The sequence below is a fragment of the Hylaeus volcanicus genome, chromosome 3, assembly GCF_026283585.1.
Source record: "Hylaeus volcanicus isolate JK05 chromosome 3, UHH_iyHylVolc1.0_haploid, whole genome shotgun sequence".
NCBI classification, from domain to species: domain Eukaryota; kingdom Metazoa; phylum Arthropoda; class Insecta; order Hymenoptera; family Colletidae; genus Hylaeus; species Hylaeus volcanicus.
In genome coordinates, this window is record NC_071978.1 from 29,470,238 (window position 1) to 29,493,266 (window position 23,029).

The window sequence follows — 23,029 nt, forward strand, 5'->3', positions numbered from 1 at the left end:
TTGTAATTATAATTGCACCCGTGGGAAATACGTCGTCTCGGTTCTTTTAGCAGACCACTCTAAATCTTCGCTGGTTAAAGACCTAGAAATGTTCCCATGCTTGCCTTCTTCTACCCATTGCCGTCCTGTTTTTATTCGTGGTTAATTGAATGATGTCGAGAAATACGTATAAGAAATATATTGCTTTTCCTCCTATGTCGAGTACCTACCGTTGACGAATTATACGGAGAAGCGAACCAAGGTTTCTTCGAGATAAATTAATCCAATTCAACAAAGAATCCAAACAGAAATTTAAGGTCAAAGACTTAAGCACGAAGACGTTAAGAGAACCGCGTCGCGCTGGTATGCAAAAGCAAATTGGAAAACATTTCGTCAACATTCTCTCGTGGCGTGGGTATAAGATTCTCCCAATGGCGCCTCGGACAAGTCATGAAATCCAGACGAAATGTTTTTCCGTTCAACAACGAACTTCTGTCCCGTCGAAACGTAAGGCCGATAAACTTGACCGCTGTCCCTTCGCTCAACTATTAAAGGATCGAAGCCGAAGCTGAAGCGGAAGCCACGCAGAGCGAGCATTTAATATTTCCTTTACGAGCGGACACGATTCCATTAGCAAAGTTTCGGCAACCGGTGCCAACAGCCAAGAGGGACCGACCTGTTCGTTACGCTCGCTGTTTTATTCATTCGATTAGTTTCACCGACGAGTAGAGGCACGACGTGGGATTTTCCGCGTGTCGGTTGTTCCCGCGTGTGTGAAACCGTAAGCAACGCCGTTTTCGAAGCGATCGTCGATTCTACTGCAACGAGAACACTGCCAAATATGACGGACGATTAAGGATTTAAAAACATTTGCGTGCTTGCATTTATTCGTACTAATATCTTCATTTATTCATTTATTCCGAGTAACTTTGATCCGATATCGGAACACTGTATACTTTGAAAAGTTACCTGAACTTGCGACGAAACGCTCCCGTTGTCGGAGAGGAAAAATGGAACGAAAGGTGTCGTCCGAGCATCTCGATTTTCCCGAGACACGAATTCTTCCTGGACATTTAACTCTCCGAAGGATCCCGATGGCGATCGATCGTTCAATCGGTCAGGATTTAACGCGTAAAGTTGGTCGCGACGCGGTGCACGGGTCATGAGAATAGAAGGGGTTGAACGCGGGAAGGGATGGCGCGAGAAAGGGGAGCAGAGGGGCAGGTGAATCGGAACATAAAATATTGCTAACCGCCTCGCGACCGAATTTAATTCCCCGGGCTGAACTCGGGGAGAACGTCGAGCGGCAGAGGGATTGCCGCGGGGGTTCGTAGAGGATGGAGGGTGGTCGGTGGTGCTGCCCTCGTCGAGATAAATCTTCCTGTCGATGGCTCACCACCGCTCGGATTAGAGTCTACATTTGCACCTACTCTGGCCCGCTAGCGCTCCCTTTTCCTCCCCTTTCGCGACCCTGCCGACACGGCCACCCGTTGGCTCACACCACTTCGTTCGGCAAAAGGACCGTCTCATAAATTCGCTGTGGCTCGTTATAAATTCAACCCTCGTCGGACACGAGCAGCCAACTGACTACCGGCGCGCGGAGACGAGAAAGACGCGTCGACGACTGCGACGCTAAATCTGCGTAGCGAGATGATCGGATACCTCTACGTTGCGCTGGTGATGGTGCCAGGGTAAAGAGCAGAGATAAAGGTACCAGGTCAGTCAGCGAGGGATGGAAGCGCCGATAAATGCGTTACCACCGAAGCTTATTTAGAACAATTCCTACGATAGGAGCGACGAGGGTGAAGTGCCAAAGAATTATTCGAGGAAGAATCGAACCTTCAACCGTTCTAAATTATTTCGTAATGGTCCTTTTTAGCTGCGAAAATAGGGAGTCGTGCATAGAAGATAATACGTTCAAAATGAAAGTAACTTGGTGCGCGCTATCGTTTCGTCTAGGAGTGTACGTTGGTCGTATATATGCAAAACGCCCTAGGGGAAAATATAATATCAATGCTTCGTCAATAGTAGTCCTGCTCTCGAGTATTTGAAAGATGCGAGTCAAACTTTACTTGTGAAATCGTTTTAGAATCCTTTTCGAGCTTCTCAAATGCTTGAAAGTAGGTTACGGCGGAGGCTGTGATAAATTTGAGAGAATACTCTGTTCAATCCGAACAAGAGAGACGACAGATTCGAGAATCGATTAAATTCTAGATTTTATTGCAAGTCTGAGTGATATCGGACGAGTAATACTTTCCAGATAATAGATCGTAGGAATTGTTCTAAATAAGTGTAGAATAAAGCAAAACGTGAAATGGACATATATGAAACTACTAAATATATTAAACAAAAAATTATTCAAAAAACCCATTAGTTCACGCCGCTGACTGGACCTACCCCCTGAAGAGCGCAAAGCTTTCATAAATACGAATTTCGAGCTGTTTTCGAAATACGCGCTGGGAAATACGCGCGACCTCGACAATCGAGTGCGTGAAAATTTCATAAACACAAACTTGGCGCTGTTTTTATTGCGCTTGACTGAAAAACAGTAACCAGGAAACGGATGAATTCGTTTATGCGGACAGTCGGGACATTTTCCGTTGGCAGAAAATTTCGCGGCTTTCTAGCGCTCTTGCCGCGTCACTGCTCGAAAAAGTGTCATTTTACTCGCGGTACAACCGTATAACACGCGTGCTGGCGAAGTCACCGAAGGAGCTGTAGTGATCGATGTCGAGTCTACGACGTGATCGATGGAACCGTCATTTTCATTCGCACGTGAACCTTGCGACCCCGTTCACCGATGGCAGTTAGTGGCAGGTCACGTTGAATCATGGAAAATTCTGCGAGCATCGATGTTGGAAAAATCATCGACCCGTTCTACGTCGCCTCTCTTCCAACGTGTAACTTAGTGCCAACAAGGATACTAATGTTATCTGAAAAAAATTCACGTACCAAAAACACGGAATACGCTAAATTGAAAAAAAAAGAGAGAGAAGCAGATCGTTCGACAACAAAAGTATCGTTGCGTTCGGCATCAGCGCTGGGCGTCATTTGCACGTTAATTGAAATTTTAAGGGCGTTGTACCGGTGACACGTAACTTATCTGCAAACTCGCTTTAACTAGCTACCGCACGAGCTCACCATACGGCCGCTGTCGTGATATCATACCGATGCCTTCCTACGATTCTAGTTACATTACGCGGGGAACTTAGAATGGTGCGGTAAAGTATATCGTTATTACGCGTACGTTCTGTATACGCAGCAGAGTGATTCAAAAGCGGCCTCATAAAATTTTACACTTATTGTATTCTGTATTCTACATCTTTAAACTAAGAAAGTAGCTCTAATAGACACGGGTACGCGGATCGTTTATTTTCGATTGTATCGTTACGTTGTCTGTACCTTTTTCTGAAACGTTCGTACAGTGATTATTTTCCATGTATACACACCAATATCTACGCAGTAATAATAATTCCTAGCGTAACTTGTAACTGCTGTGTCTCGTTTTCGTTCTGTGTGACGGGAAGACTCGTACAAATTTTGTGACACAACTTTTGAAACATCTCGTATAAATTCTATACGCGTGGGAACTTTGAGTGCGTGTACGTGCAGCGCATAAAGTGCGTTCGAGGTATTTCAGACAACATTTACGGTTCCGATAAGGATGACACCAATCGCGGCGTATAATCCTTGAAAATCTGTTTCATTTTTGTTATTTCGGCGGCTTTTTTTTTTGTAATTTCGACTTCAGTTTTGCCCGAACTTTCTCGCGAACTCTCTCCATTCCCAAAGCACTCGTATCCAAAATACAGATGTGCTAGGGGTTCGAATGGCGTGGGAGTCGTGCGAGGCAAGGTAGTCGCAAGATAACGACTTGTACTTCATACGAAGTGTATATCGGACAAGTTGGAGGTTGGAGTTGCGGGTTTGCGGTCTCGGATGGAAAATGCCAAGCTCCGACCGCCCGATGGGAAATGTCAACGAGACCAAAGGCAAAAGTCAGGTGTCTCGTAACGGAGGTGTCACCTTTCGTTTGGCGAATGCTAGGAACACGCAGGGTACACTGTGGTATTTCAAGAGAGTCCCAGTTTAGGGGGAAGCTTCTCCTCGTGACTTAAAAATTATTGCTTCGTCTGACGGATACTTGTGGGACGTGAAATCCTTGGAAAGGCTTTTGAACTTACTATTCTTGGTACATCTGAGCTAGGCCAAAAATTGAAAATACCCTTCGTCGTTGATTCGCGCGGAACGTCTCATGGAAATTGATTCCCTTCCAGACGTTCCATTACTAATTAAGATTGGTTTAAAAGTATTCGATGGTGTCGATGGAGGAAAATTACCGGTGAGAATTTATACATACCTATTCTTACTGGATATATCACGAAAGCTCGTTCGTAACACAGATAACGCCAAAACCAATCGAACAGGCTGGGAAGTTTATTTTCATTTTCTTTTTATTTCACGGCTCTGGTAAGTGGAAACGAGGGTTTCGTTGGGGCAGGTTACGGTCAAAGTCGAAATATCGCGTTTGGTGAGAAAAGGCGGCCGGGGATAAGAACAAAATAGGGGAAACCGCGAGGGAAAGAGTAAAGAAGAGAGGAAAGGATCGTCCCTAATCCGTGAGATCGAGCCGGTAACGCGATCAAAGCGGCTCCCTTCCGGTCTCTAAACCGATTTCCTTGGATTCGTAGAAACGTACCACGTGGGTCGATGGATTTTCCTCTCTCACCCCGAAACTTCCTCTTCCTCGAGCGTTTCCACCCGGCAACCTTCCCTTCCTCCCTTACTACGGCTTGATATCAATTACTTCACTATCTTCCCGCTCGTGATATATGTAACAGAATAAAGATAACAATGTTTTAAATTTCAACCGTGGCAATGAACGTTTCTATAAATCTGATCGAACTATCTCGTTTCGTAGCATTTATCGATAATTGTTTCGAGTCGTTGTTTAATCGACAATTTACGCTCGAGTCGTTAATTCTTAATCGAATTCATGTTTTCAAGAAGATTTTCATTAATTATCCTCTAATTACCCTCTTACCTCGGTATGTGTTTTTGCGAGAAGAAGACGAAATATACAAGGAATGACTTCAGACACCGCCCTTGCTCTTCGTAATCATATTTTCGATATCTCATCTGCTTTCCACTGACCGCCGATATATTTGTTTTTAATTTAAAAAAGCAAGCTTACGAGGTAGATTTCCTTGGAGATTCGTACCTCGACCAAAGGGGACTGTTCGATGTTCGGCAACAATCGAAGGAAAGAAAAGGATTAAATTAGCGAAGGATCGCGAGAATTGTTTCCGTTTCGCTGTTTCGCAACGCCGAATTGCTAATCAACTGCACCGGAAACATCGATTTCGTAAATCTTGAAATATTTATAGCTTTTAAAAGAATAATCATCGTTTATCTAGCTGTTCCCTTTATTTTTAACGCTGTCCATCGATTTCAAATTGGGAAACTTTTCTGTCCGTCCATTCATCTGTTCATCAAGCGAAATTACACGCGCACCGTAACATCGGACCATGCTTTTGTTTACGGTCGCCTGGATCTTTGAACCGGAGAAAAAAAAAGCTTGTCCTCGGTCGTTAGATCCAACGGTGCGGAATAATTTGAAAACGTCGGAACTGAGATTCTGGTAAGCAGCCAAAGTGAAACCGTAATGGAGCCCGTAGACGTTTGATATTCTTCGGTTCGCTGTCGTTTAAAGTGCCTCGGGGTAACTCGCAAACACGGTTTCCCGTATCAACTAACTTTGTTTTTGTAGCAAAATTGATTTATATAATCCTAGAAAAAACGAACAAACTTACGGTGCAAAACTGTGCTCATGACGCCTCTGTCATTCCGCAATAACGGGGAACGTTAATCGCGATCGAACACCGTTATTAATATCGATGAGGTAAACAAAACGACGGTAAATAATTTTATCGCATCGCGCTCATAAGCTATTGCCTTGACGATATTATAATTTTCATTATCTCGTGTGCTTTGAAAAAGGATTCAAGGGTCGATTATTAAACCGTGTCGCGTGTTATTTGGCGTATCGGCGGACGGTTAGCAAATAGAACGTTCAACCCTCGTAATCGACGTTTATTTCAAGCTTGTCGAAGACACAGTATCGCGTTGCCGATCGATCACCGGAGACTATCGCGGGAAAACAGTGGAATGCCGATGACGATGATTGATATTAATGACGCGACTCTGCGCGCGACCGCATCGAGAGAGAGGAACCGCTTTTGTAGTTCGTGTATATGCGGGCGTTAATAATCGACGCGGCTGCCCTTTTAATTTACTTCGTCGGCCGTTTCATCAACGAACCGACGATACGTCCGAGTGATCGGCCTGTAAAAGCTTATCTGGCCGTTAAACGTGATCATCTAGTGCACGGCCCGCATCGAATTCGTTAACGTGCACGCGAATAGGATCGGAGACAGAAGCGGAGATCACGATAAAGTGTCTATTCTTGCGCCCGATGACGACGCGACCCTAATGGATAGGCCGCGTGGGATGTAAATCACGCGTGGGCCGATTCCCGTTTTGCGAAATCGTTCCAAGCCGACGCGTCGCGTCGCGTCGCGTCGCGGTAAGACGCCCGCGCGTATTTCACGTAGGCTTTCGTCGTACGCAGTCGATACGTCACGAATCGACGATATCTAGCGTTGAATTTTTCTGCTGTTAGAACTCTGTTTATCCGAGACACCGGCACAATTTGACAAACATAAATATCAACGTTTGCTCGAACACTATTACGGTTTGTTCAATAAACAAATGTCGATTAAATTCGAAAAATCATTACTTTGCAACTGGAAATGTTTTTATCATCGCGTTCACGAATCAAAAGCATAACATCCCCGAATCAGGACATGAAGAGGTTCGATGTTTCTCAAGGGTCTCGGAATGCCCCTTAAGGGCAGCTATTGGCCGTGCGATTCAATCACGAGATCAAACATCTACTCGCAGTCGCTACAATCCGGAAGCCATGATGCGTCTCGTATACGCTATTACTTTGAAAATATGTTTCCCTTTAGAAACTTGTTTCCTCGGCTTCTCGTTTATTATTTTTACGTACTAGAGACGATTAAACGATGCGCGAGTAAATTATTCGACAAATTATTTCAACAAAAATGAAGAGGAAAATTCATCGTAAATAAGATCTTCGCAATCATTCGAGAGCGATAATCTACGTTTGGATGGATGCAGGCGGCATCGTCGAATATCATTTGACGCAAGTTTATTTCAATGAAGTACCCGATGCGGTAAAATTGAAAAGGGCGGAGAGCGTAATTTCCGTGGCAAACTAGACGAAGACGACGCGCTGCGAGCGCCTCGTACTGTAAACCTCTGGTATTTTTCATGGAAATTGCCGAGCAATTTCCGCGCTGTCCTGCCGGAGGAAGAATAGCTGGAAAGAAAGAAAGCGAGAGAAAAAGGGGAGGGCAGAGAGGCGGAGAAGTAAAAAGGGCTCGTGGCTCCGTCGAGTACTTCTCAATGCTATGACGAACGAGTCTATTAGCGGCAATTCGAGTTAAACTATGTTTGGCTTGCGGCAATGGCGCACCCACCGCGAGCATAGGCCACCCGAAGAGTCGACACCCACAACCAACGACTTCAGACCTTCATCGACGTTGCCCACGGACTCCCTAACCAACTTTCCAAATCACCCCCTTTGCGCCATTTCGTCCTCGCAGAAGCGCCGCAGACCTGCGGTCTTCGACTAACCGCCCAATAAGCCCCCGGCTTTCCGACAATAAGGAGGCAAGGAAAATAATTAACCTGCATGTTCGAGTCACCGTCTATGTACGTTGTTTCGCTGGATCGCGCTTCTTGATTAACGCGGCGGACGACCCTAGACTCACGATTGCGAAACGAGCCGTGATTTTCTTGAAATATACAATTTCCTATTAGAGTTGAAGGTACAAGGAGCAAACTTTCCGTACGAAATTTCTGTCAGGGATCCTCGAAAGCTTGTTACAGTCTTTGCGCCTCTTACCGTTATATGTTGCGGAAGCAATTGAGCAAATAACACGGATGTCGGTTACAGAGGAAAAATACTCGCGATGGATCTGGATGCGGGTCAAACGAGTAAGCGATGCGGTTAATTGATTCCCCGGTGAATCTCGTTTGTACGCTGAATATCCCGTATAAAGTCCGTTTTAATGTAATCACTCCATCTTCCCAAATGGAAACCGAGCGATGATATTATTGTAAATACTAACTACGGAAACTGAACGCGTTATTCACAAAATAAATTTTAATTATTTTGGACGTTATACTTTATACCGAGAAACGTAGATAATACTGGTGGATACACCGAGTCGTCTATAATTCGAAGATATTTCACAGAATTTCTTCGGGATGGTCCGCGACAATGACTGCTCCTAACTAGTTCCAAGTCTTCGCGGTGCCCGAAATTCTCTTAGAGCATCGTAACTCTCCCATTCAAGCCATACCGAGCGTTCAAAGGAATCCTGTCGATCGTAAGCGGCCAAATACAGACCGCCTCCATTGTTCTACTCCGGCTTCGCGCAGTTTCCGAGTAGATTGACCTTTCGGATTGAGTCAAGTAGACTTTCGAATTTTTGCTCATCAATGAACAGGAATTATTCTTCCATGCCTATATCGAACTTTGAATTTCGCATCATTCTCGAGGGTTCGCGCTAAGCCTTTCAACATCTTTCTCTCTGTGATGTGTACCTTGAGCGAAAGGCATTTCTAAAGGACGTAATCCATCGCTAAACTTCTTTGCACGGTATCTTGGATGTATACGTTTTGCGACCAACCCGCTTTCAGGTTTCTCTGCGAAATTGCAGTAGAGCTCGATTTCCTTCGGTACTTTAAGACTACGCTGTGTGCTTAAATTTTCATGGTTTTGAGAGTGCGTTCAGTGTCGCTGAATGAAATGATACGAGTGGACACCGTAATGGGTAATTTCTCCTAATATGAAACATGAGAATTTCGTTACCATAGATTGTTGCCTTTCCACACGATTTTGCGATACACTTTTTACTCCAGTCCGCGTAAACAAACTTTTCCGGTGTTACTTCTAAGTGCAAAACTCAATGTTGCCGTTTGTTTTTGTTTTAGTTCTTTTGCGTAACGACACCCCAGCCACTTTTTAACGCTTAAAGTTCTCGTATCTGTTTGCGCCGCGTTTCTCGTTTTCAATATATACGATTCCACGATGCTTCCAAAATAAACACGGTGCTCGTTTAGTTCGTTTTAAACAAAACGCTAATACATATGAGAGTTACAACGCGATGAGCGAAGGCGGAGAAGCGAAAGAAGGGAAAAAAGCATGTGACACGGTCGTACGTAGATACAGTGATAATTTCGCGACTTGTAATGCTCTTTGGGCTCGGAACTGTGAAATTATGATGGTCGTGCTAACTTCGCGTTACGTCAAAAGTTCCAGCAACCGTTTACCACACATACGTCTGACGGTATTTATGAGGTACGAAATATTTCCGTGTTGTAATTGCCTCTTGAGGCCGAATTCATGCCATTCGCGTTCTGTTTTCTCTCCCTTTTGCCTGTCCGTCACGCGTCCTACGTATTTTGCGCGTTCAACGCGTTCAATCTAATCCCATATATTCGCAGACGTATTATACAACGAATACACGTAAGGCATCATATGCTAAATCAAAATGTGGAATATCGCTCGCGAAAATCTTGCAATGTGCACAACTCGAACGTAAGTGAATTTGCAAAATTAATTATGAAAATTATGTATATAACGTATACTTTCGTATACGTTAATTAAAGTTATTGCTAACCCAATTAAGTTCAGATGAGTTTCACAACGTAATAATTTATTGCTGAAATACTCGTCGGTTTAGATGCAACGCAACGTATAAAATAATTACTTCTTAACTCTTGCATACTTTTCTGTAATTTCCTCGAGCTGTGCTAGAATAATACCGATAAAACTACCCTGTTATAGCTTGCGCAAAATATGCAGAATATTAGCACAACGCTTGTAGATTGTTCGTTAAGAAATTTCAGTATTCTCGATAATTAGAACATCGAGCATTTTGTTACCTACATCCTTCCCGCGTTATTTGCCGTCGCGATACGGCAAAAATTAATATCGAAAATTGCGTCAGAATCTGAAAAAGCTCCGAAGATTGAAAACCTTCGCTAAATACAATCTTCGATGAGACGTGCAGCTGCGGCAGCGTTCCTATAACCGCTGACATACTTCTCTCCCTCGTCAACCCTTCTTTTCCACTCGTCCTCTGTGGCTGTTGCTGAAAATCGTGCTCTTCCTAATCCTGGAAAGCAAGGTAGCGGGTTCTTCTCTCGCGGGGGCTTATCTTCGGAGCTTTTAATTTCGAGCGACCGAGCTCTTTATGTCCGCGAGAGGTATAATTATCCGCAAGAAGGCAGAGGGGTAGCATTGAATAATTTAGCTCCCGCTCATCTCTCTCTATCTTCCTCGTTCACAGTTGCCTCTCATATCGCGGTGTTTCGTTCTCACTCATTGCGGCGGTTTGGTCAAAATGAAAATAAAAGAGCGTCAGTGCATTCCGGAAGAGGTATGAGGAGATAGTAAAGCACAAGGAAGCGTGAGTAAACGACGATTCGGATCCGAGTCCCTAGCGAGAGATTAGGGTGCACACTTACGCCTGGTATTTTGCGGACAGATTTACATAAGTTCCCTCATTTCTTTCCGTCCCTTTATCCCACCGTCTCCCATTTAATCGTTCCTCCGCCCCATGTCCCCTTTACCGTTCGTCCATTTTTCATGTGTGCGCGCGACCGCTAATTATCTGCCATTTGATAATCCTCCGGTTCACCCTAACTTTCCCTCGCGGAGTTTTATTATTCTCTGTTTGCCCTGCTAATTCTGGCTTCACCTCTTCTTTCCACGGTACGCTATCGAGGGTTTTACCGGGTACCAAAACGATCTTTCGCCTTCGGAGCAATCGGAGATGTATTCAGCAGCTGTATTAAAGACCAGCCGAGTGAGAGACGTATGTCAAGTTGCTCGTTCGCGATTACAGGATGTCCAGGGGTCAAGGAGGCTGGTCCGACGAGCCGTGCACATCGACCGGTGGTCGAAGCGTCATACGACAGTCGGCCGGACCGTCGTCGAGGACAACACCTCCCATCATCGAGGACCGCACATCCGGCAGCGCGTCCTGTAAAGGAGGATTCAGGTTAGGCGTCTACGGCTGGAGGGAAAGGTGTTTATACTCTCTAGTGCTGACTCTCATGGTCATAGTGATCCTGAATCTGGCACTCACGGTGTGGCTGCTCAAAGTCATAGGATTCAGTTCCGTAAGTTCTTAAATTACTGCTACGTTTAGAGTTAAGGGATCTTTTCTACGGTGTACTAAAAAAAAATGTTTTTTTTTTTTCGTATAACCGTATTCGCGTAAGTAGTCGTTACGAATAAATCGATACACCGATTACTTGTTCGAAAACCAACCGCATCCAGCGCGCAAGTTCATGGACCAAAGCCTACCGCGCAGAAATTAAAATTCGTTCCCTCTCACTCCGAACGGAAAATTAATATCCACGACATCCTTCTGCCAGGGAAGTAACGAAGCAGCCTTTTTCCGGCCCGAAATTATTTCCGGGTTTCGCGGGCTACAGTTGTTTGTAAAATACAGTCATTTCCCGTTGGCCTAGCCGCCCTCTACCCCTGCCATAGTTCGCTATGAAAACGAAAGAGAGCGGCCAGCTTTTCAAGTGCATCGCTGCGGAGTGTCCATTCCTGTTATTTCCTACGCATCCCTGACAACGGGGCCGCGATGCTGTCACGATCGCTGACTTTGATATCCGTAAGCAGAAACAGAGATATACATATATCTGCATCTGCACACGTCGAGGCGCGGAATACAACACGACGGTGCAGCGCTTTGGATATGCAAACCGGCGGGCAACCGTTGTAACTGAAAATCCGTGGCAAAGCTTTTGTTCGGTAACGAAGCCCGATTCTCGACGTTCGAGTGAGATCGTCTTGTTCTCCGCTCGACGATTCCGCGCAGGATTCACCGCGTTCCGTACGCAACTTCACCCATTGTTAGATCGCAAAGCTCGATGCTCGAACGTCTAAGCGAGAATCGTCTTACGATTTAGGATTATTAAACCATATTTTTCTTCTAACGACGATTCCGAATTTTAAATGATTTTTGCTTGAATGCGATCTTCGAATATGTAAAAGAAAGAAAAAACATACTTTAAAACTGGAAGTCGGATCTTTCTATGTCCTCGGGCTCCCTCAACGAGCTACGAGCTTAAATGCCTTCGCGTTTTACTAGTTATCGTTCGAACCACTAGCAGGGCTCCGGACGTCACCCGAATCTTCCATTGCATAACTTCATCCCTATTGCTTCGTACATACGCGACCATTAATCGCATTTATTACCAGAAATTTCGTCAATATTGCTCGAAACCTAACTTCTAAAACTACACAGTACACGCGTAACTACTCTCATTAAAATCAACGCGTGTTTCGCGGGTCGAAATTGGTTTCGCTCATGTTCCATGAGCTTAACCGTCAAACTTTGCTCGGGACGCTGGGTAACTGGAACAAATAAGAATGATCTCTTTCTTTTCCTCGCGACAAACGGGGAGAGAAGCGACGCGGGCAGGTGTTATCGCGGGGTGGCGAAGCGGTTGATGACATAATTCGCCGTAATTGCCGGAACCGTTACATCAGGCCGCGATGTTTCTGCCGCCGAAAATCGTCGTTTGCACTTCGTCCTTCTTTTCGCGGCGAGGAGCTTAATTATAACGGAGCTTCTTCAGCCGTGAGAGAGGGTGGGAGGTGCTCGTTACAGCGGCAGGCTTGATAACAAGCGTCGAAACGAGCGGGCGATCGTTAGAAAAAGCCGGCCACCAGTGCTCGTTGTTTCATTATCGTTATTGCCAAAATCCGGCCGCGGGTAACGCGATATTTAATGGCGTTGAGTAATATCGTCGGGAGCCGCGCGTAACCTTTTGGCCCGGCGCGCGGATTTATCGCGACCGCGTGCGAATGTCGCTAACGTAATTCGACGCAGGGCGTAATTAACGCTGCCGAGCGTTCGTACTCGCGGCGAACAATTTTCACGATCGATACTCGTTGGTCGGCGGGATCGTTGGAGCGGTTTTGCGACTGGTCGACGAGTCGGTCAAAACGATAGGTAGACATTTATTCAAGTGAATCATCGATACTCGAGTCGAAATTCTCTCGTTCCGATGGGCCTTTCCAACCTACGTTATTTTGTGTAGCTCCATATTCCGACTAAATGTCCCTCTCGCACTGACCTCTTCGACCTCTCCGATCTCTTCAACCTCATCGACTGGTGAATTTAATTCTGGCTCTGTCACTCAACCTATTCTCGATTCTTCCTTCGAAAGAACATGTTGTCCAGAGAAAAAACAATGGACGCGACAATTTCTTAATATCGAACGTTTTGTTTCATATAAATTAATTTGACGTGTAAAACGAGTAGGGTAAGACGCTCGGAAAATGAATATTTTATACATCTTGAGATTTTCGTCTCGGGACACCATCTCGTTCGTCGAATCCATCGACGAACTAAACGCGGCAGCGGCTGGCGTCGCGTTTCCACCTTAACCCTGTCGATTAAGGTAAAGACGATAGAGAAATCCCTGTGTATATCCCTCTTCGGGAGCACCGAACCCACCTATATCCGCCATTATCGAATTTATTTGAAATCGAAAGGAGCCCCCGCGATCAGGCACAACGATCCCTCGATAGGGGCTAAACTCGCTAGAAATTGAGTATCAATCCGTAAGTAAAGAGTCTGCGAGCAGCAGGGATACCCCGTGGGAAATGTAAGCCCCCGCCACTTCTTTCCCGCCTGCCTTCCCCGCGTCGTTCTTCTTGCCGGCATCCAACTCGGCCGCTATCTCCGCTCGTGCCGATTTCTTCTTCTTCGTCTCTCTTTTCCGACTCCCGTTCTTGTTTCTCAGACGTGTTTCATGCTCGCTGACGCCATTTCTCCAAAAGAATCTCCCAGACGCAGCGTGAGTAATGTCTGTCGCTTGTCTGTCCGCGAGTCGTAAATAAAACGGGCGAAAGGGACCGGTATTCTACGGAAAGAAAAATCGTGAGTACCGTTATCCGTAAATTTAACATACGTGCGTATTTCTCGATTCAAATACGTAATTTCTATCTTCGATTTTCTTTGTACCGGTACTCCAAGTGTTTCGTTTATCGTGATCCAGGTTATCGATTCCCTGCGCTTAAGCCTAATATTCCAAGCAACTACGCGCCAACAATTCGTGGCTCGTTATTTCCAAACTCCCGTCCAGCTACGAGATCTCTTGTACAATCAGCAGGTGGACCGAGCCAAACTTTCCTCGTTAATTATCACTCATCGACATGTTTGGTGAGTTTATAATCACTATCGCTGCCTCCATCGGTGTTCGATGAAACAAAATACTCTCGAGTGGAATGAGTCGTGCACGAGATAGAACGACGAACGACGACTCGGGAACTCTTTAAGTCGGATTTCGGTGCGCGACATCGAATGGCCCGCGAGAGAAAAAGTTGCCGACTTATAAAAATCGCACGTTACAAATGACAACAGGAACCAAGGAGTCGAACGCGTAGACTCGGTTCTGGAATTTCTCGAGACCCGCGGTTGATATCCATTCTGAAATTCGTCTGCTCGTCTTATCCCAGCGAAAGCGCGATGCACTCGCGAGCCAGGAAATATTTTATGTTCTCCGTACTCCTCCTCCGCGCCCTGCACCTTTATCCACCATTCTTTTCCACCTATTCATATTTGATGAGAGAGTCTCGACCTCCTCCCTTCGCGGATCCCTCTTTACCACGGTATCGCGAATCCCGCTGGCTTTAGGCGATCCCTTCGCGAGCAAGATCTTTGAGAAATTAAATCGTTTCTCTCATATAGATGGTAGGGATCCGTAATCATCGTTCAACTGGGATATCTTTACCTCTCCGCAAACACTTTTTTGATCGATGCTAAAGAATTGTTTCCTCAAGGAAGATCGATTAATTTATAGCAGATTTGTAACAAAGATCGCGCGATATCTTTTCAGTTTCGCCTGCAGTAGGGTAATCTAGTAATTCGATAGTTAAACTTTATCGAGCCCTCCCTTTCGTACATACCGCTCTCTCATCCGCCGATTCGGTCGTAAAATTTCGCTCCCTTACATCGCGGATCTCCGCGTCGCTCGAAACAGAATTTACTGCGCGAACTCCGTCGTAAAATTCGCTGGGTAGAACGAAATTCATAACTAGTAGCATTTCCAATATCTCGCTCGGATCGAAAGGTCTTACGAGATCTTCGATTACGAACAATATATAATGCACCCTGAAACGTTATGTCGGACGGCACGGTGTACAGACGCTATATTGGCACTAACGGCTCACCGTATACAGCCATACGAAACAGATGCCCCGCCTACCTAATATCGCTCACGGAACCGACCTCTATAACCCTCCTATCCATAGAGAATTCACCTGTATACATTCCTTCGTATATTACTCGACGGATAGTAAGCGCGCGGTTACATTCGCACAGACTGTGTAGGAGTAAGGTTTCCATCGTGACATCGGCACCAAATATATCTGTATCAGCGCTTTGGCAACTCACTCCATTTGGTACCTCGCGACGGATGGATCGAGTAGACTCGCGGAAGCTTTGATTCGCCCCGCTACCGAAGTATAAACAAGTTCCTTTTTCAATTTCACAGGTACTCGTTCTGGAATTGGAACCAATTTTTTTATTTTTGGACCATTTTTTTCCATCCAGCTCTTTTTTTTTATCGTTTCGTTCGGTTCTCGTTTGCATTTGTACACATTTGCGAAACATTTAAGAATTTTCACGTCCCTCCTTATTCTCCTGTCGTAGGAGTAACGGAAACTAATTCGTCGAACGTACGAGCTTAAGGTCACCGGACCAGGATCGATATTGATTCATCGGAAAAGTTGCTGCACTCGGCCAATAAATGCGTGAGAAATGGCTGGTCGGCTTGTATGCATTACGTGGAATCGGTGTGTTGGTACTAAAGGATATCTATTGTAGTGGTCGACGAGCAAGTGCGAGCGCGATATACTGGGCAGGTCGCCATGAATTTTGAGCATACACCGGTGCTATAGTTGTTGGCTGCTCGAACCGGGCCAAACAACGATCGAACGAGTTTATCGGTCCCGCTGATTTTAGCTTGAATCCTTTTTTTTCTCGAAACGAAGTTCCAAAGCTCTCGCTCTCGCTGTCGCTCTCGCTGTCGCTCTCGCTGTCGCTCTCGCTGTCGCTCTCGCTCTCGCTCTCGCTCCTGCTCTCGCTCCTGCTCTCGCTCCTGCTCTCGCTCTCGCTCTCGCTCCTGCTCTCGCTCTCGCTCTCGCTCTCGCTCCTGCTCTCGCTCCTGCTCTCGCTCCTGCTCTCGCTCCTGCTGTCGCTCTCGCTCCTGCTCTCGCTCTCGCTCCTGCTCTCGCTCCTGCTCTCGCTCCTGCTCTCGCTCTCGCTCCTGCTCTCGCTCTCGCTCCTGCTCTCGCTCCTGCTCTCGCTCTCGCTCCTGCTCTCGCTCCTGCTCTCGCTCCTGCTGTCGCTCTCGCTGTCGCTCTCGCTCTCGCTCCTGCTCTCGCTCTCTCGCAAGACGCCCATTGACGAGCTTCTCGTGCGTTTTGTGCATTCGTCAGGTCCCGTTGTTGCTCGTTTAAAATCGATCACATTCTCCGATCACCAATACCCCTTCGTTGTTTTTCTGGCTCATTTTTAATCCTCCGGAAAAAGGACGTCGTGCTCACAGGTAACCCGGTTTACGAAAAAAGGAGGATCTTCTGTCTCCGAGTCGAGACGGTACCTTCGAGGCAGAAATTAATTAGAGAGCGAAGAATACAATAAATGATTATATCGAGGAAGAAGATAGGCGGCAATGCCGGTGACGGAAACCGAACAGAGGCTGAGACGAAGAGGAAAACGAGACACCTGGAAAAGGCTGGAGCATTATAAAGGAGGATGCCAGAGTCGAGACTGTACCGGCATTAATGATGCCCTTAGGGCGTTCCGTCTTCTGGCATCTTCTTTGTAAATTACATAAAGAATTGTTCCCATTAGTGTAAAGATACATATATATACATGTTTATACATATATCGACATATAGCAGATATTTATGTACGTATACGTCTATAGGCATATATTGTTTCGTGTGGGTATATATGCTCATACTATTACAAATAAGGACGAAAAACAGTGCGCCATTGCAACTTCGTATCGGTTACCGTTCGCCTCGTTATCTTAAGAAAATAATCTGCAAGGGCCGCTCGTTATAAAGTACGTCCCTTTCTTCGAGCTGCCTTTTGCGTTCCATTATTCGATACAGACGCGTATACGTGGACGCACACAAAGCTCGCGCGAGGGAATGATCGCAATATGGCGACAACGGAGAGAGAAACCGAATGTCGTTGTACACCGCATTCCAATGGACGACGAGTACGCTTGGCTTATCAATGCATTAACAATTCATTTCCTGCTAACGGTAATGATAATTGTGTCGATTCGATCCGTTCGCCCGTAGAAAATTAATACGATCATCGACCGCGACGAGGTGTTCGAACGCGGATCGTTCTCTTTAGCTTCAAAAGGCGCACAAGTATGAACTCTCCTCGAGATTCATTCGTTAAAATCTTCCATAATTTTGGTCAGAAAAATCTTTGTCACCGCTTTTACATTTCAGCCTGAACTTTCCTCTTAGAGTTTTTGGTTAATTTCATTTCCCGCCGAAAGACTAAAATTCCACCTTTTTATTCTCTCTTTGCGTTCACGACGAACGAAACGAATTAATCCCCGTGGCTCGAGCATCGACGCTACAGCACTGTCGCGTTTCAACCACGAAATCATACCGGACGTTAGTAAATCCTGGTCAGATAGCAGGACTCCCGGCCATCAGAACACTCCGCGATTTAATCCTTGCGCCGTGCGCGACATAAAATAACATGAAATTGCAATGTCGTCGTGGTGTGGCAATGCACGAGGGTGGTCTCAGGCCTGGTCGACAGGGGTGAGTCGGGACCGTAGGTGGTGACAGGACTACGAGTCGGATTACTCGCGGCAGAAGTTAGGCGACTCCTGTCCAGCTCGGGATAATTACGTGAGGTGCATTAACGTGGTGTACGTACCGACTACATATGTACGATTACGAGTGCGGTTTAGGTGAACGAAGTCTGCGCTCGCTAACAGCGTCACGGGTCACGGTCGCGTTCGGTTTTCGTTTCGCTTCAACAACTACGAAATAATCCTTGTGCTGTCGTGCGTCGTACAAGCAACTGTGGAATTCGGACGTGAACGAATCGGATTATTTTCCCGTTATTACGATTGCGACATTTGATATTTCGGACAATCCGCGTTCGACTGAAAATAGTGGAGGAGCTTTGCGAAGTAAGCCGCGCATCGTTGCAAGAGTTTAAGTATACAGTGAAAACGGTAATAGCGTACAAGATGTAGCTCGCACGGACTGGAATACCAAACGATAGCGATGATGAAAATGATCGGTGAAAAATAAGCAGTAGCCCGAGGCCACGTAAGCGGAACTAACCTCTTTTAAACCCTGTAAGCAACGCGCTTTGTATTAATTTATGAACGGCTAGTAACGGAGCGGCGTCGTCCGAGGACGTCGTTACGATGATATACGCGTGCGAGGGGTGTTATTTGGATTTCATTACGTTCCGCGCGGAGCACTTCTCGCGAGTACTTCCTCGTCCAATGAGGTCTCGAGATCCTGAGAATCTCGAGCACCCCGGGGGAATATCGCGTCACTTTGCAACCCGGTTGCCCGCTCGTCGTGCGATCTCGGACGTTCGTGCTCGTGAATGACTAAACAGACCGTGGACACGGAAGACGAACTGGCCGTACGCTGCGTCGTTTCGTATTCCAGTATCTGGAGTAAAACATCGAAGCTGCGTTTGGAACACTTGCGTTGCTCGCGACGGACAAATCTAAGAGTAAACGCTAGATACGAAATAACAATACTAGTTGCGGTACGGGAAATCAATTGCATCCCAACGAAAGAACGACAGGATTCGATTCCGATCGCGAACGCCATCCACCTGATTTTGTCCAACGATGGACGAATATGTTCGCGCCAGAATTGATCGGCTGTCGAACGGCCGCTCGATAATTTTCGCGACTGTGATTGACGGCAGAAATTTACTCGACTGGTCCATCTGCAAACTCGCGAATTCGAAATAACGTTTACGGCTGTACGGTATGTAACTCTCGCTTTAATCGTTTCAGATATTTACGGTAATGTATGCATGCCGCGCAATACCTTGTCCTAATAATATATGAACTTTTTCAAGTTGATATTTAAGGGAGTATGAATAAATCGATCGTCTAACACTTAGCCAATACACACTGCGGTCACCTACATCGAGTTCACTCATCCGATAAAGGTAAAATTGAATTTAAGCTACAATTATTCGTAGAACTAGGTCACTTAGGTTACTCAATATTCCATAAAGTCGCGAGTCGCTATAAAAACATAGGTTAATCCGCTATCCACTTACTGCATTTACTGCTATATAATGTCGAATCACTGCAAAAGTACTTAAATATAAATCTACTACGAATTAAGACGACACGGGTTAGAAAAGTCGATCAAACCAGAACCCAGAAAAAAACGCTTTCAGTCTCAAAAATTCCGGATATCGGAGATCTCATTTACGAGCGCGACCTACATATTCATTTCGGTCCTGCGAATACCTATGTACTTCGTCCAACTCTTTCCAATTCGTACATCTGCGTTACTTCAGAACTTGTCGAATTAACAAATTCAATGTCTGGAATGGTATCTAGACAATTCGAAGTGCAGAGGAAGTCATCGTTTCTCGAATGATCAATGATCATTCATGATCATTGGTCGATGATCGATGAAAACTTTGTCGCGGGACTTGGGTAGCCGAAAGTTCAACGACGTCTGTTCTCTCGGTTTTTATCGCCATCGATTCCTACGGTCCGCCTTTCGGCCGTAAGATGATTCGGAAAAGCAACCCCCTCTACGACCCACTCGACGCCATTGGGGTTTACGATTACGGTTAAGTACAGGAGCAAAGAGATCGTATCGTTTTCCGAACGATTTGACTAATCGAGTGGCGGCGCGATGGAAAGTAACCGCGGCCGCAGCTGTGCGCATCCGGAGCAATGCCAGCACTTCCGGCTGCGGGAATTTAAACAAGGATCAAGCGTGGCAGCCGCCAGAGAACCGGCACTCGCCGGCCTTTTCTGATAATGGCAGCGATTGTTTCAATTTGCAGCGCAGTAGGACTTGATTCGACGCGACGCGTGCAGAATCAAGAGCAAAGGTTTCGTTTTGAATCGTTATAAAATCGAGAAGTAATGTAACAGCTACAAAATCGAGGGTAGAACCGGTTGCAACTATAACCGGAATCGAAACTATAACCGTTTTCAATTCTCGTGTAACGTAACGGTATTAGCCGGTATGTAACGTTAGAGAATCGCCTGATGTTTTATAGAATAAAATTTTGCGAAAGAACCCCTATACGCGATAGCTCTTGCTGCTCGATTCACGGATGGTGGAACTGGAATTACGTGGTAAAATTAATCGACTACTTAACTCGATCGTTTGCAAGCGTCTCGCGGTACGAGCGCAATACGTTTCGCCGGAAAAGCCAGAAAATCGTAAAGGCAGTTGTTCGGTCCGACTTCGGTAAGCCAGGCCGAGTTCGCCGGTGTACTGGCGTCTACCCAACTGCAACGTTTCGTTCGGAACAATCGCAATAATAAGCGGAATCGGCGGGACGGGACAGTATATGCGTGGCAATTGCTTCCAATCGAGTGGCTAATCATCGGAAACCAATGTAGACGGCAACGGCCGGCCATGCCCGAAGGGAAGGAAGCATTTTTTCGTGGCATCCGTTTTAAGGTCGAACCGATCTCCTCCGTTTTGTTCCCCCGTACCAAAGGCGATAAGCCCGAAGTCGCTTGAAATGCAATTACTACGCGTTATCGACGTTTATCCGAAGCTTCGAGAGCCTCAGCGAAAAAGTGAATGGTCGATCGAGACCGGATATCTCTGCGAGAGGGAGCAAGTGAAAAAGGCGAGAGGGGGGGGGGGAGAGGAGACGCGAGCCTCGCGTCGAGACGCAATTAATGTAACGCGAAATTGAATTTCACGAGCGGAATTACGTTTCTCCGTGGTCGGGATAAGTCTGCCGCGCGGAAGAATACCCGAAGTTTATGAGACGAATACGAGGGAACGCGCAACGTGTCTACTTTATAGCGCAATCCTCTGTTCGTCTCCTCGCGCTCGCTCGTTCCGCTCGATACACTCGAAGCTACCTATTCCTGAGCTGCCTAGGCGAACCGACGTCGAAATAAAATTTTGCCTACGCCACTGTTCCAATATTGTGCGAGAGATATTTCAAGCTAGCGACCGCGCGATGCTTCGGCGTGTAGCCGCGGCGCGCGTACCCCATCGTTGCATTTATTATTCAGCCGTCTGAAACGTTAATAATGTCAGTCGGTGGCGTTTAATATTCGTTTCGTTGAATCATGGAGCAGAACTACATCAATATATATATATACGTCAAACGAGAAACAATGACTCGAATTTCATAACGTTCTTCTATATACAAAAGCAATGGAAAAACTCTGTATAATACTACGATTTTGCCACCCTTAACGAATTCTAAACATCGCTTGACACAAGCGTTTTACACGCCCCATCGTTCCAGGTTTATTTCGAACGGTATCTCACGCGTCGTTGATATGCGAAAACAACACATACGCGTTGACAAAAGCGTCGAACATCTATATCGAGACCAGTGACAAGCATCTCGAATGTACCCGCTAAGCACAGAGCGATTCGCTTTTTCATTTTTCGTAAAATAAATTTTGTTCGATACGCCAAGTTTTATCATCCATCCTAGACGCAAAGGGAGGCAACAACAAAATGTAAACAAACACGGTACAGTGGATGTTTACATTCCCAATTCCCAAATACGCCGAATAAATAAACACTAAACCTTAAAAATTAAAACTATCCGAACAAATATATCACTCGCTGCGTGTAGATTTTTCTGATCGTTTCAGTTCGTACGACAGCCTAGCGAACTTTGTTGCATAAATATTTTTTCGTTCCGTGTCTCTCGCGGCGCAACCTGCAAAAATGCGAAGAAAATGGGTAGGAACGAGGAGAACGAGGAGAAGACGGAGAAGGGAAACGGAACCGGAGTCAGAAATGCCTCGACCGAATTTTAATACCGAGGCCTACGGTTCTATTTTCATCGACGATCGCGAGGACGTCGACCCAGAATGCCTCGACAGAAAGGGTCGTTTATTTCCTGACAGTCATTTCCTCTTCTTTCAGGAGGGAATCGGCTCCCTGAAGGTGGTGCCCGGAGGGATCGAGCTCAGAGGTCAGGCCGCAGTTCTCGATGCCCTCGTGGCCTCTAGCCTCAGATCCAGGCGAGGAAAGAATCTCTTCCTCGAGTCTTGGAGCAACTTCACCGCTTCGGCCAGGTCGCACGATGGTCGGCTGCTCGCGCGACTGACAGTTGGTGAGACCCACGAAATTTCGTACAGTTTCATGCATACACCTGTTTGCCGCTTCAGCTTGAAATTAATGCGTAATCGATAGTCCAACTTTGCTCGATGGATAAACTTTGGCAATGTTAGGCTTCGTGCGTCGACTCGTTTGCTATGTTTTAAACCTGCTCAAACTTTTGTGAACTCAAGAATCCGTCGTTTTAACTTACCCTTCCATATTAACAAATAACTAATTCATTACGTTAAATAATCAACGAACTTCGTTCTTTGAAAGATTCATACAGTGGATGAATTCGCTAATTTTGCTAATTCTACATGTTCGAATCGATTAAGTAGGTCGCATAATATGTTAAATTCATAACAACATTCGAACTCCGCAGTTTATTCGAGCAACAATAATTTTAAAATCAATACAGAAATTACTGAAAATATATGTGACGGCTTGCAGTTATTTTAAATCGTTAAATAGTTGAAATCAGTGCAACTAGCAAAATACAAGTATAAATTCAGGTTTCAAAAAAGCAATGGAACGCGGCAAATAGTGCCCTCGTTT

General features: G+C 45.8%; 1 protein-coding gene across 6 annotated transcripts in view; it reads left to right on the forward strand.

The window, feature by feature from the left end:
- Positions 1-23,029, forward strand: part of LOC128873666 (zeta-sarcoglycan) — a 137,644-nt gene that overhangs the window by 111,232 nt on the left and 3,383 nt on the right. For all 6 annotated transcript variants that reach the window (XM_054117384.1, XM_054117385.1, XM_054117386.1 and 3 more), the window contains 2 exons: positions 10,986-11,262; positions 22,298-22,487. In XM_054117384.1, the coding sequence (XP_053973359.1) occupies positions 10,986-11,262; positions 22,298-22,487 (467 nt within the window). The remainder of the gene's footprint in view (positions 1-10,985; positions 11,263-22,297; positions 22,488-23,029) is intronic.